The sequence below is a fragment of the Epinephelus fuscoguttatus genome, linkage group LG4, assembly GCF_011397635.1.
Source record: "Epinephelus fuscoguttatus linkage group LG4, E.fuscoguttatus.final_Chr_v1".
Lineage (NCBI taxonomy): Eukaryota > Metazoa > Chordata > Actinopteri > Perciformes > Serranidae > Epinephelus > Epinephelus fuscoguttatus.
Genome location: NC_064755.1, coordinates 34,192,454 through 34,207,928, shown reverse-complemented (window position 1 = coordinate 34,207,928; position 15,475 = coordinate 34,192,454). Strand labels below are relative to the sequence as shown.

Genomic DNA, 15,475 nt, shown 5'->3' with positions numbered 1-15,475 from the left:
CTCTCCAGGGGTTTATGCTGCCACAGGAAGGAGCTTCATGCTAAATGATTACACAGAGAGAAAGAAAGATGCTTAGAGATCTCATCATTCACAGTTAGTGGAACTCGCGGGGGCTTCGGGGCCTCTGGAGAAGTGGATTAGGTTACTGCAGGGTAGGGGGCGAGTGTGGGGGTTCATTTCTACAGTAACAGCATCAAGCTTTAAGACCCCTGCGGATATATTTCAGCCAGCAGAGTGTTTCAGAGGTGCAGGGAGGAGAGGCTTAGATGATGTGAAACATCCCTTTAGGTATGTTGAGGTCAGTAGTAAATGGATAAAATGTGCATGAGGCAAAGATGAAAACACAGAGGAAGAATGTGCTGCAGCTTTGGTTACATTTGAGGCATGGCATTAAGTTTGTGACAGAGTTTTAATCCCTGAGGGTGAAGGGAGGGGAGTTAGACACACTGTATTCTTTCCTTAAATTCTGAGAAATGCAGGACGTAATCATCCACTGCTGCCCCGATGCTGCTTTGCAGAGGTGGGACCAAGTCAGTGTTTTGGAGTTCACAAGCCTCAAGTCTTTGCACACAAGTGTCAGGTTCTAAACTTTGAGTTTTGAGTCCTGAACAAGTCATAATGCGCTCATCACCAAGGCCAAATCCCATTTCTTATTTTTACCCCTCCCCCTCGACTTTGAGTGCCACCCTGCCTCTCAGAACCAAGTTAAAAGGGCTAGTGGTTGAAAACTTCCCCTGCGAAATGGGACAACCCTTCAAAACCCTTATACATCATTTGTATGCTTGCATTTACTTGAACACACACAGTGTGTTGTGGACATATGCCGTCACCCACAGTAGTCATTCTTGTGTGGGCTACAGGCAGCTTTCTGCGGCTAACAGGACACCTGAAGAATCTCAGTCATCCAGGTCATAGTAATCTCAAGTGCTATATCATAGGCAACTGGACTTGCTTGAGTTTCTTGAGGATGTTTCGCCTCTCATTTACAGCGTTCACATCTTGGCCCAGAGAAGACAGGTGGTTTGTCAGTGTTAGTTGATTTAGGAAATGAAGGGAGGAGAAAGATATCAGGTATTTTCATGTCAAATGGCTCAAGTCTAAGTGAAGTCACGAGTCACTGGTGTTTAAGTTCAAGTAGAGTTGCAAGTCTTTTTTTTATTTTGTCAAGTCATCTAATTTGTGACTCAAGTCTGACTGGACTTCATAACGTCTCTGCCTTGTTGTCAAAAGTAGACGGAAACAAAAAGAAATCATGAGATTGAATAGTAGGTTGTGTGTGTTACTGTATTTAGTGCCCCCCTTTTTACAGTGAATAAATAAAATGCCTTCTTGGAGAGACACAAATAGCTGTTGCAAACTAACCACTGAAGAGTTTCCCAGACAAAAAGTTTTGTGGTACGTTAAGTCTGAGATTTATTCATTTTAGAGTCTTGGATTTTAGTTTTCGATGTCTCTGTGATTTGTGTTTTGAACCTGCGCCCTGATTAAAATCCTTGTTCCTTCTAGTTTCCCCCAGGCTTCCAATCAGACCTTGCTGGACAAGTTCAAGCGTCAGCATGAAGGAAACAGCTACATCGAGTTCCCTGCTGTCATGGAGCCCGCCTTCATCATCAGACACTATGCTGGTAAAGTCAAGTACGGAGTCAAGGTGAGATGCTGCTGGGTCACTATGTAGCTTTTATATTGATGTTTATTTGTATATGTGTTTTTTAGTAATTATCCTGGATGAAAAATGAACTTTGACTCTTTAAGTTTTGAGCTGCTGCAGAGTTTCGCAATTAACTGGTCTGTTTACACCGAGCAGGTTTTGTGGAGCATCTACTTTTTCAATTCAGGTTTTTTGACACGAGAAATGCTAACACATTCAAATAACCAAAACAAGGCACCCAACAGTGTGAGTCTTTGTCCTTTCAAGAACATAAGACACTTTTTGTTATGACTAAAGATTAAAACAGGCATCTATGGTGGATCTGTGGGTAGGAGGAGATAAATGTTGACATCTGTTTGCCTGCAGTTGCTCATGCTTAGAAGCATAGGTAAACAAAATGAAGCAGAGACAAACCACAGTCTGGATTAGTGCTCATTCACAGTGGCGGACTCAGGATGACGGGGTGCAGGGGCAAAAACTGGCTGCATGCAGTGGGGCATGTAGCAGCCTTTACAGCACTGACTTGTGCGTGTTCTCGGTTGTAAAGCCATCCTTGAGTGCGCTTCATTAGGCTTTCTCCACTGGAAGGTCACGGAGAAAATACAGGTAGAGGGCAGAGTCACTGCAGATAAATACTCTGCCACACACTTCTAGTGCATTGGACTTATTCCTAAAATGTAAATTAAGCAGAGGTCTCCTGTCTGTGTGGTAAATGTCAAAAATCAAAGCTGTGAACAGATGAAGGAAGCTTCACTTTCTGAAACTCTGCAGCAGACCTACTTGTTGTTCTGTGGACCTATTTTTTGATTTTTTTTTTTTTTCAGCTAAATTAAATTCTCTCTCACTTCCCAGCTGCGTTTGATAAGAAGCACATGTGCTGGAATGAGGCGAGCGTATTGTTGTTTGACTGTATAATATAAATCCATAACAGTTGGTTATCGTGGATGTGGAGAGGTATCCCATATCCACTGAGAGCCAAGGAGTTGTTTGGTGTGAATTGTGCAGTGAGAGCCACAGTCGTGAAATGTGCCTGACGCCGGCTTGGTGGTGAACACACAGCTGACTCGAATCATATGGAGGGAGAATATGTTGAAGGGTTTATAGTTCAGAGCTCTGTTATCAAAGCACGGCTTCAGTTGAAGTGTTTAATTGCTTACAGACACGTGAGGCAGGAGAAGAGATGGCGGTTAGCTCCGTGTGCTTAACTAAGTGTTCCTGCACCTCCCTTAATGTGAAGACGTGAAAGGTGCACAGAAAAGGATGTGAAAACAAACGTGAATTATTTATTTCCAGTTTGCTTTTGCTTCATGATCATTTACTTCAGAAGCTGATGATTAAGATTTTTGTCTTTTTCCCAACTCCAGCATGAGATCAAAGAAATTGTTTGACATTCTGGGATGTTCGCTCATTTGCTTTTTTGCTGAGAGTTACATGTGGATCGATACCACTCTCATGTCTGTCTGTTGAGTATTTAGTTGAAGAATGCAGCCATTTAGCTTAGCTTAGCATAAAGCCCGGAAACAAGGGGAAACCAGTAGCCTGGCTCTGTCCAAAATCTGGCTACCAGCACCTTTAAAGTTCACTAATCAACACATGATATGTGGTTTAAAGGGGTAGTACAGATCTTTGGAAGTGGGGTTGTATGAGATTCTTATCCATAGAATCTTTGTAACCAAATTTCATTCAGGACAGTGTCATGTTTTTCTGTGGTGATGGGTCTATAGTCAGTTCCAATATCTTCGATAAAACATCAAGAAAAGATCTCCAGTATTCCGCTAGGCTTGGGCATGACCAGAACATATGAGTCAGAGAGGTTTGGATAGACCTTCAATAATCTAGCTTTGCTAAAATGGATCCTGTGAAGAACTTTGAACAGAATGAGGCTGAGCCTTGCACAAGAGGAGGATAAATTTACTGCTTTCATGCATCATCCCACCATTCATCTGACAACGTGATACCTAAATCTGCTTCCCAGTCTGACATGATCGTTTGCAGTGCAGGGGGAGTCACTGTTGGTAGAAAATTGTATATGAACGAAATGTGGCCTCTTGACAGTTCAGTAACTGCAAGTAAATGGTCAATACCAGAGGCAACATAGTCAATTTATTACATACAGTACAACGCCAGTTTGGATAAACAGGCAGGAGTACTGCCACAGAAGCTACAAAATGTAGAGCTGTGGATGAGGGCAGCAACAAAACCTATTCTAACCAACTAAAAATATCAAAATCAGTTTAAGCACATGCCATATTGATAGTATTTTCTGCGCTGTACTTTGTCGCAGACAGCCCTGTCAGACAGGGAAGCTGTTAACGGCTTCAGTTCCCCATCTACGCTCTCTTCAAAGCCACCAGACTTCACTGACAAAAACAGTAATTTAACTCTCTGAACACAGGAGCTGCTGGTCCACCACTGGCTTGATCAGTTAATTAGTTTGTCTTATTGTGTGACTTTGGTGAATCTGAACTAACCTTTTTAAACACCGCAGTCACACAGTGACACAAACTAACTAACTGATTGAGGCAGTGGTAGACCAGCAGCTCCTGTGTTCAGTGATGTTAAATTGCTGTTTTTGTCAATGGAGTCTGGCTTTGAAGAGAGCTATGTAATGGCTTCAGTCACCTGTGGGAAATCCCTGTCTGACATTAAGGTAAAGTGCTGAAAATATTCTAAATATAGCATACACTTAAACTGATATTAATTTTTTTAGGTGGCTAAATTAGGTTTTGTTGCTGCCCCCTCTACAGCAGCACATTGCTTAGCTTCTGTATCAGTACTCCTGTCTGCTTCTCCATACTGGGGGCGTGCCGACTGACATCCACTGTATGTAATGCACTGACTATGGATAAGTACCTCACAGAACACCACTTCAACAGATGCTAACTATCCCTTTAATATGGACAAAAAACCAAAGTGGCAAGACGTCAAGTTGCGCACTTACTAGCTTACTCTACTTTTCTTGTCGTGAGAGCAGCGACTTCAGGAAGTAATTGCACCCTTTCAAAAAAAAGTATATACATTTTTACATTTGGGTTTTTGTACATATTAAACAAACAAGATATGACATGTTAATTATTAAGCTCTGGAGGTGCTGGAAGGTGCTGTTGTTACCTGTGGACAGCTGTTTGCTCCTGTGGGTCCATGCCATTGGTTTGACAGCCCATTGGTTCGACATCCCATTAGTCTGACCGTCCGTGGTGCTGAACGGCTCGCGGTGGGCGTATGATGCGCCGCGACTGACTTGAGGTGGAGCAGGCTCACGGCTTATGTGTTTGTCACTTTCTTTTTCATTTTAACCCACACCATGATCTTTTCCTGACCCTAACCAAGTGGTTTTTGTGCCTAAACCTAACCAGACCTTAACCACAGGGCATCATGATGATTTCGGAACGGACTTCGGAACAATGAGTTTAATATGGTCGGAACAATGGGATGTCAAACCAATGGGCTGTCGAACCAATGGGCAGTTCCCGCTCCTGTTTACAGTTTTATGCTAAGCTAAGCTAACTGCTAAGCTTCATATATTACAGATATGAGAGATGTCATATAACTCTATTTCCTTAATTTTGGAGTAACGGCAGTGAAACATTGTACATAAAAACATCAGTAGTAAACTGGCTTTGCACTTTTTAATAAACACAACATGAAGAAACATTATCTGCTTGTGTTTATGATTTATGATTTTTCTATGTGGATGTTGTGATACACCCAAAAACTTCCACATTAGCTCTTTTATGTGAAAGAGGACACAGAGACAGACTGTTCCTGATTGTCTGTGTATAATTATGATACAACCTCAGTCCTCAGAGGAGTAACTAACGCTTTGCTGGACGCACATGTGTCTTTCCTTCATTCAGGACTTCAGGGAGAAAAACACTGACCACATGCGTCCCGACATTGTGGCTTTGCTCAAGAGCAGCAAGAACGCCTTCATCTGCGGCCTGATGGGAATCGACCCCGTGGCGACCTTCCGCTGGGCCGTGCTACGAGCCTACTTCAGAGCCCTGGTGGCTTTCAGGGAGGCCGGCCGCAGACACACCCACAAAAAAACTGGTGAGGAAACGTCTTCAAGTCTAATAAAATAATAAACGGCTGCAGTTTAAAGGTTAAACGCCCTGAAGACATTTATTCTCAATCAGCTTCTTACGATGAGTAATAAGATCCTACAGGAATGCGCTATTATCTGCCTCGGTTAGAATAGTTTTGGTTACTTCACATGTGTTTCCTTTTTCTCTGTGGTCTCAGTTAGACATAGATGATGTCATGTATCTCTGTGCACCAATCAGGGAAGAGCACATTAAAATCAGAATGTGATGACAGTCGGCGGGTTGCTTAGTGACCGCCAGTCAGATCTGCTTGAATCACACAGACCTAATGAAGCAGGTTTGCTTTGACTGTTTAACTTCTAATAAATCAGTGTAAATTTTTACAGCTATTTTATATTTAGTCTTAGTCTTGAGAGGAAATATTTATTAGTTTTAGTCACATTTTAGTCATTTTTATCCTTCGACAAAAACCCATGACATTTTAGTCATAACCTTTTAGTCAGTATTTTTCTATATGTTTTTATAATCTTTAAACTAATCCAGTCAGACTAATTCATGTATCAGAAATTAGACTTAAGGTGACAGGTTGTAAAAAAAATGTCACCCCTGCACACTTACGTATAAACTGTCATTTCTCCAACAGTTTGACAGGTTTAAGAGCTGATTTACGAGCACACACTTACTGATCATCATTTTAAAAGTTCAACATCTCTATTTATGCTCTCAAAAACTTTGACACCACAAATAACTAATCTGAGACAATTAGGGTTTGTCCCCAGGTTCATTGTAAACTCTGATTTATCAATCTCACTGTGTTGACATGTTAGTCTGGAGGTTTAAACTCGGGTCCTCTCACAGAGTCGGTGATCAAAGCTAAACGTTCATCTCTGTCAGAGAAAACTGATCTGAGTTCAGACTGTTTACTTACAGCATAGCTAGACTGACAGATAACCAAGCCTCCCACCTGCCTGTCAAACACCATCAAATCATAAACCTTCCCGAGACAGTCCGGACTGGTGGCTGCTTGCTCCGCTGCCATTCAGTGGCTAACAGGTGGAGCTAGCTGCTAACAGCCACCGCTGCAACTAATAAACTCCACAAATCCATTCAGCAGCTCCACCATCCACAGTCAGACACACACAGCTGATTATTTACTGCTGAATTACAGCTCACAACTGGCACCAACTGCTGACGCTGCGCCAGTGTGAGTGTTTTTGCTGGCTAGCTAAACATCCTGGCGCAGACTATTTACTGGAGTTCACGAGTCTGTCGCTCATGCGGCATTTGAAGATAAAGACAAGCACAGCTGCTCTCGGCTTTCAGTGTCTGATAATCCACCACTAACATTTTCATCACATCTTGTCTCGCCAGCAAAAATGAAACATAGATTGTTTTTATAATGTGTATTATAATAAATAATACACATGTATTGTAGCCTATTTCATTGATATTAATACAAAATAATACAAAAATAATAAATACCAAAAAAAATCAATACAAAAAATACTTAACATTTGTTGCCAAGCGCTTAAAAGTTACACAAGAAAAATTTTATGCAGTCAAAAAATACAGTTTTCCCTGTCTCTAAACACCAAGCTAACCTTCTGTAGTCCAATATGAGGCCATATTTTATTTATTTTATTACATTTTGTACTTAAAAAAATAGTACTTTTATTGATAAGTGGATAAATAACAACAATTTTTATCATTAATTACTTGTAATTAATGTAATTAACAAAGCAATACAGCCAAACATCTGTTCTCCGCACTCTCTCAGATGTGAGGATTTGATTATTTTCTTTGTTTTATATTATTGTCAGTGTAATATTTTGGGGTTTTGGACTGTTAGTCAAACAAAACAAGCAATTTCGGGGACTTTCAACTGGCATTTTTCATTAATTTTTGACATTTTATAGACTACATTGTTGATTAATCAAAGAAATAATCCTTATAATGAATCCATAATGCAGTATGCATGAGCTGCAGCCCAGATTACATTATCTTCTAAAGGCAAAACTCAAAATGCATGTACTTTATTTTCTCTCCTGCTTTTTGTCAGAAACTCAAAGTTATTACTCAGAAGTTATTTTTCTTATTTCCCAAGTTTGCAGCTTGCAACAATAATTTATATGCTACTTAATGATCTTAAGTTAATCTCTCACAGTTACACACTGAGCTGTGATTCATTACTGTTCAGAAAGCTGTGCTCATACTGTTTTGTCCAAACTCTCATTTTACCCGGGCCAAGAACAACAGGGTTTGTTTAAGGAGTTGAGGAGTTTAAACCTGGAGTTGTGCTTCTGCTGCTGCTGCTGATGATGATGATGAGGAAGGGGGGAGAAGAAGAGAGGTTTTGATCTGCTTCTGCAGTGTTTATTTTCACAAACTGGGAGGAGTGGTACAGAGCAGACTGTTTGAAAATGTTACCACTGACTTATCTCAGAGGGGTTTGTGACTTTGTTCTCTCTCTAAATCTCATCTTCCTTTTCTTTTACTTCTGCTGCCTCTCTTCTCCTGTTTGTTAGTTCACCTTCTCTGCCTGCTTTCCTTTTCATCTCCTCTTTTTGCTCATAATGCTTCTTGTTTTTGGCTCTTATTTTTTATGTATTGAATTATTCACAAACGGAGACGCTTCACTGCAAAACATTAAGTCTCTTCCTCTCTCTGTCTCTCCGTTTTAGGTAATGATGCAGCAGTTCCCTGTAATGTTGTCAAAACTGTCGACAGCTTTAGTTTCCTCCATCATCCGGTTCACCAAAGGAGCCTTGAGATCCTTCAAAGATGCAAAGATGAGAAATACAGTAAGTTACTCCAAAAACCTCCAGAATCTCCGCCATATTGTATCATGAGGCGTCTGTGATTTTGCTGCTGCAGGAGGACAAAAGTGTGTCTGCGTAGTCACAGTTCAGTCACAGCTGCTAATTGTTGTTTGCAGGAAGCTGATTTTTACACATTTTTGCAGTGTTTTCATCCAATTTCACATTTTTTTAGTATAAAATTTAAAAATGTCCTCAAAGTGAATAATGAATTCAAACACTCAAATGACTCGGTGCAGTTGTTTTTAAAAGGTAGAAGAAAATGTTACTGATAGACACTTGAAATTGTGGATGTCCCGATCCAATCTCAAAATTCAGGATTGGGGCCAATCAAGGCTTTTTTAACTGATCGGGATCGGTTACACTGAGCTATATAGATCAGTGGTTCCCAACTGGTCCAGCCACGGCTTCGAGATTTCTCATTAGTCATTAGTTTGGGGTCCCACACTTTAATACATTCAGCATCATACTTGCATTTGACCATGTTGTTGAGCTAGTTTGCTGTCTCTATCAAGTAACTGTCAGTTAGTTACTTACTCTACAGCAGTAAACGGCACTGCAAAATAAAAGCTCTGTGCTGGAAACAGCAAACACAGCAAACTAGCTTGGCGACATGGCCAAATGCAAGCATGCTGCTAAATGTATTAAACTGTGTGGACCTTGAACTAATGACTAACGGTGCTTTCACACCTGCCCTGTTTAGTTTGGTTCAATTGAACTCAAGTTAGTCTGCCCTCTAAGTGTGGTTCGTTTGGGCAGGTGTGAACACAGCAATTGCACTCAGGTGTGCACCAAAACTGCAGACTGCGGAGACCTTCTTGAAGAGGTGGTCTCAGTCCGGTTACAAACGAACTCTGGTGCGGTTCGTTTGTGGTGAGAACGTGTTCCAACCTGGATGTGAACCAACTGCAGTCACATGACACATTGTTTGGGTTAAACATGAGCATGTTACAGTCCTGGAGGATTATTAATGTGCACCTCCTCCTGTACTGCCTTAATATGCACATTCAGCACATCCAATGCATCAAAACATTGTTTTCTAGTTGGAGCCGCGCCTCGTTTTCAAACTGTATGGTTTGACTAAAATGAACAATGACAGCAATATAGTCCACGATGAGCAGCGCTAAAATCAACCTGCGTAGTTGTCCCTCCATTGTGACATTAGAAAGTGTCACATTTATCTTGCAAGTGTAGTCTTCTTCAACGTTTTGTTTACTTCCTGGATTTTTCCCACATGGAAATTCTGACCAATCAAGAGCAGCTTTCTCGCACAAGGCATTTGATCTGGTCTGCTTGTAAATGCTGCCGTGAGAACACGAACCAACTCTAGGCAACTTTGTAACAAAATGAGTCCTTGATTCAAACCAAAGCAAGACAACTCTAGGTCTGAAAGCACCCTAAGGAGAAATCTGGACCACAGAGCTGGACCAGTTGTGAACTACTGGTTTAGAGAACGTTAACCATTAAACAGGAAGTAACACTGGCTGGAAGAGCCTCATGAGACAGCTTAAGAGCTGTTCTTTGAAAGTGGTTCCTCTTCTTCAGGATCAACTTATCTATGCTTTAAACAGGACTTATGGATTTAATTTCTTCAGGTACATTATTGATATTTAGGAGTGAAGACCAAGCCTCAACTCATCTCAGTAGTATTAGAGAGGTGCTCCCTGTTAATGGGGTTTGTAATGGTGATGGATTTTTGTCGATGAAGGTCTGTTGAGTTGAGGTGAGCTGAAGTGAGAAGTGCTTCTATTTTTAAAGGCCAATCAGAAGCCATTCACTAAGCTCGACCCAGTCAAAGGAATTAATTCTAGACTGTATTGAGAAAGTCGTTGGTGGTCATGTGGAGAATAATGGATCGCTGATGACTTTCAGCCTCAGTAAGCCGGTTTTATTACAGCTTTTAATAAGATATTGGAAATCAGACATCTGGGTCATTCTGAGCTCTAGTCCGATTGACTCACCTCACTGTGGAGACTTATTCCCACACATGAGTGATCACACAAATGAGTCGGTCTCATGTGAGCCGGCAGGATTTAATGACGCCCTCGGATTTTCCGGTCATCCTTTGTCACACATTTGGCTTCAGCTGTGTGTGGACTTGTTCATACGTGTGCGGCTAAGTGTGTCATTGTGTGTCTAAACCTCCAAAGTGTCCTCATGTTGTAGTACTTTGCTTTCATACACACTCAACTCCAGTGGGATTTAACAGCTGCAGCAGCAACTGAAAGAGATGTCCAAGGAAATTTCCAAGAAAATTCCCCAAAGATTTTCCACTGTTTAAGGGAAACACCAGTCATGGTGGAAACAGTTTTATGATGTCAAGTCTGAATAAATAACCCTGTTGATAACGCCGGGGGTTATCCTGCCTGGGATTTGGAGGTTATACACGGAAATCCTGTGCTACAAACTGGTGATGTGGGGCATAGATTAACATTCCTCAGAGATGTTGGTCCATATTGACATGACAGCTTCACACAGTTGCTGCAGATTTGTCGGCTGCACATCCATGATGTGAATCTCACGTTCCACCACATCCCAAAGGTGCTCTATTGGACTGAGATCTGGTGACTGTGGAGGCCATTGGAGTACAGTGAACTCATTGTCATGTTCAAGAAACCAGTTTGAGATGATTTGAGCTTTGTGACATGGTGCGTTATCCTGCTGGAAGTAGCCATCAGAAGATGGGTACACTGTGGTCATAAAGGGATGGACATGGTCAGCAACAATACTCAGGTAGGCTGTGGTGTTTAAACCATGCTCAGCTGGTACTAAGGAGCCCAAAGTGTGCCAAGAAAATATCCCCCACACCATTACACCACCACCAGCAGCCTGAACTGTTGATACAAGGCAGGATGGATCCATGCTTTCATGTTGTTTACACCAAATTCTGACCCTACCATCTGAATGTGGCAGCAGAAATCCAGACTCATCAGACCAGGCAACGTTTTTCCAATCTTCTATTGTCCAGTTTTGGTGAGCCTGTGTGAAGTGTAGCCTCAGTTTCCTGTTGTTAGCTGACAGGAGTGGCACCTGGTGTGGTCTTCTGCTGCTGTAGCCCATCTGCTTCAAGGTTGGACGTGTTGTTGGTTCAGAGATGGTCTTCTGCAGACCTTGGTTGGAACCAGTGGTTATTTGAGTTACTGTTGCCTTTCTATCATCTTGAACCAGTCTGGCCATTCTCCTCTGACCTCTGGCATCAACAAGGCATTTTCACACAGAGAACTGCTGCTCACTGGATATTTCCTCTTTTTTGGAGCAGTCTTTGTCCAGTCTATATGCTAAGCTAAGCTATTTAGCTACTGGCTGTTGCTTCATAGTTATCGCACAAACATGAGAGTGGTGTCAGTCTTCTCATCTAACTCTTGGCATGAGTAAGAGTAATCGACAAAAACCGAACTATTCCTTTAATTCCATCCAGTATCGTAACAGCTTCAGGGGTCACCTTTACCCACTGTGTTTTTGAAGAGAACAGAACACAGAGTGAACCCCAGTTCTGTGAAATATGCCATTGCATAGTAAAAGCAGTGAGTTTGAACTTTTACAAGAAGGAATTACAAATGTAAAGTGGAAACACCCAGCTCATTAGCTGTTTGTTTTCATATACAATGTCTCAATCGGCATTAATTTCCCATTGCCAAAACCACTGAAACACTCTCTCACACACACAAACCTTTGGGGCTGACTGGGGGAAAGTAAAGCCAGTCTAAGACAAGAGCAGGATAAGGCTTTGGGAGTGGATGAAAGCAGGTAGCCAGATAAGAGAGGGATAAAGGGAGGATAGCTGGAGAGATATGGGTGAAAGCTTTGTACAAAATACAATATGTCCATGGTAAAAGCAACATGGTGGTTGCCGGTAAAGAAGAAGTAATAGAAGATATTCATGCTGTGGTCAAAGATGCAGATGTAGATCTATCCAGTGAGCTTTAAAGTGTCTCCTCTCCTCTTCTGCCATCCAGATATCACCAGGAAGAATCCCCGGACACCTCTGTCAGATCTTCAAGGCACCAACGCCCTGAATGAGAAGGCCAGCTGGTGAGTGCAACACAATACCAGTGTCTTGAGTCAAGTCCACTGGTGGTAATTTCAATTATCGGAATAGTGCGTAATAATTAAAATGTCCCGTTATCGGCCAGATATTTATTGTGCATCCCTAATAAAGCCTAATATAACAAATCAGCCTCAAGGGCTTTACAATCTGCTCAGCGTACAACACCCTCAGCCTTTAAACACTCAGGGAAAGCAAGGCAAGTTTATTTAAATAGCACATTTCAAAGTGCTCTACATAAAAGATCACAAGCTTCAAGACAAGATACAAAAGAAGCACATTGCCAAATACATTTAAAAACAATTCATTAAGGAGCTAAAGAAAAGAAAATGAAAGGTTAAAACAAGACAGGCATAAAATACAAGGAAAAATCTCCGGCCAAAAAACCTTTTAACAGGTAGAAAATATTTAAAAGCCTCAGTCTGAGCTAAGAACATATGAGTTTTGTTTGTCAGTGTCTTCAGTGTGTGATTTCATCTCGGAACATCTTCATTCAAAGAAGTGAAAAATCAAAATGAAGAACTGCATCATCAAATGACTCTTTTGCTACAAGCAGTACTGCCGAACCAAACTGAACACCACTCCCTTCTCTTTTTCTTCTCTCCCTCTGTCTCTCTCTCACTCCACCCCCTACCTCCTGTAGGGATGGCTACGGTGTCGGCTGCAATGGTCGCAGCTCCAGGACCGGTCGTATGTCCTCGACAGGAAGTCCCGCCCTGGAAGAAGACGGGATTTTCATCAACTCGACCAGCAGCAAGCTCCTGGAGAGAGCTCAGGGCATCCTGCTGTGAGTGACACGCAGAAACTCTAACCAGTCTTTCGCTGCTCTTGATTTGTTTTTTACCTTTCTGCTACCCACATGTCCAGAAACCTGCTGGTCTAATCTGATAAATTTAAAATCATAAATTGAAAATGTGGACATCACTCACTCACAAACTGATGTATTCACTGTGTGCAGGGGATTTCTTTCCGTGTTGTTGTCTCAGCTTGTTCAGCAACTTTAAGGTACCTCTGTTAGCTGGTAGAAATGGAAGTGAGCATGAGCAACTGTTTATATCCAGGATTCCAGCTATCCATTTGCATTAGCGTAGTAGCAAAGGTATTCAGAGGAAGACACATATATGGACTAAAAGGGAGGGTATACCTGGTTCCAGTGCATCCTTTTTTAAACCCAACTTGGTGAATTGTCATTATATCTGATAATAAAAAAAACAATGTTTCCCACCTGCAGGAGAAACAAAAACATCAAAAGCAAGCCAACCCTTCCCAAGGTAAGACACAAACACGTGACAACATCTTCAGAGTCAGTGGTCTTCATCAGCTCTCAGACACTGTTTCATGTGTAATCTGCTTTTGTGAATGCAGCACTTGTTGGACGTGAAGTCTCTGCGTTACCTGAGCAGCGTGACGCTCCACGACCGCATCACCAAGTCTCTGCTTCACCTGCACAAGAAGAAGAAGCCGCCCAGCATCAGCGCACAGTTCCAGGTCAGTGCTGCCGTCGCCCCCTGCTGGACGATCAGTAGATTACACCTTTAGTGACTCAGTAGCAGCAATGGCCTGTAATGCTTAAATGTGTACAAGAATATCATGAAGATAAACATTAAAAGTTAAACATTTTTACATCACTGCACTGCTGCATTGAATATAATACATATTTTAAATAAAAACAGGAATCAGGATATGAGCTGTTAACACATTAATGTAGTAGTAAGTAATTAGATGTATCACATAAATGTAGTGGAGTAGAAGTATAAGGTAGCAGAAAATGGAAATACTCAAATATCTCATAACTGTATCCAGGTACAGTACTCGAGTTAATGTTCTTGTACATTCAACCATTGCAATTCTCTATGTATAACACGATGTGATGTCATTTGTTTATGTTTGTGCAGGCATCCCTCAATAAGCTGATGGAGACTCTTGACCAATCAGAGCCGTACTTTGTGAAGTGTATTCGCTCCAACGCTGAGAAGGTAAATTCTGCTGTACAAGAGTCATCGATTAAATACAGCTTCTCTGACTGACTGCTGACTTCTGTTTCATTAAATTAACCCTTTCTTTCTTCTCTTTCTGTCTCTTTCCGTCAGCTGCCGTTGCGTTTCAATGACAGCCTGGTGCTCAGACAGCTCAGATACACAGGTATGCTGGAAACCGTCCGGATCCGACAATCAGGATACAGCATCAAGTACACCTTCCAGGTAATCCTCTCCTACGAACGTCTAACAGCTGATCTATGGGTCTGTGTTACAGTTCTGTTTATTTGTAGCTCAGACAGGTCTGGTGTGAAAGCACTCTTAGACATAAAGAATAAGGTCCAGGTTGAAACAAACTCAGGTCCGTTTGCATAGTTGGTACGGTTCGTTTGGGCTGGTGCAAAAGCTGTCAGTTGAACCCTAGTGTGGACTAACCAACCGTACTGAGACTGCTTGAAAAGGTGGGTCTCGGTCCACTATCAAGTGGTGCGGTTCGTTTGTGGTGTGAAAGAAAACAAACCAACCACGGGCTTTTATGATAGCAGATATGTGACTTTAGCAGGATTTCAACAGCTAAACCTAAATGGCTGAATCCATGTGCTGATAGTGAAATCTGATCTCATAATCTCATAACTGATCCTGATAAAGGCCACATATATCCCATGACCTATTCATGCTAATGCATTCATGTAACCATGGTAACATCAGGGTATTTTCCTGGATTAAAAAGCTGTTAAGGCCGTCATCATTTTATCCGACTGTGTACTTAAGTTCATTAAGTCCATTAAAAAGTGTGTGACAGTGATCCCACAGTGTTAAGCCCCGAGTCATTAATGTACGAGACGCCTTCTTTTCATCCTGTCTCTGTGTTAGTCATTATTCATAACATGCCATTGATTTGCAGTCTAATAATAGCCCTGCAATAGTGTTGTGACCTGTCCAGG

At 41.7% G+C, this 15,475-nt stretch overlaps 1 protein-coding gene across 9 annotated transcripts in view; it reads left to right on the top strand.

Moving 5' to 3' along the window:
- Positions 1-15,475, top strand: part of LOC125886934 (unconventional myosin-IXAa-like) — a 226,942-nt gene that overhangs the window by 181,816 nt on the left and 29,651 nt on the right. For all 9 annotated transcript variants that reach the window (XM_049573320.1, XM_049573315.1, XM_049573313.1 and 6 more), the window contains 9 exons: positions 1,507-1,648; positions 5,506-5,701; positions 8,376-8,495; positions 12,467-12,542; positions 13,199-13,342; positions 13,787-13,826; positions 13,921-14,043; positions 14,451-14,531; positions 14,646-14,756. In XM_049573320.1, the coding sequence (XP_049429277.1) occupies positions 1,507-1,648; positions 5,506-5,701; positions 8,376-8,495; positions 12,467-12,542; positions 13,199-13,342; positions 13,787-13,826; positions 13,921-14,043; positions 14,451-14,531; positions 14,646-14,756 (1,033 nt within the window). The remainder of the gene's footprint in view (positions 1-1,506; positions 1,649-5,505; positions 5,702-8,375; positions 8,496-12,466; positions 12,543-13,198; positions 13,343-13,786; positions 13,827-13,920; positions 14,044-14,450; positions 14,532-14,645; positions 14,757-15,475) is intronic.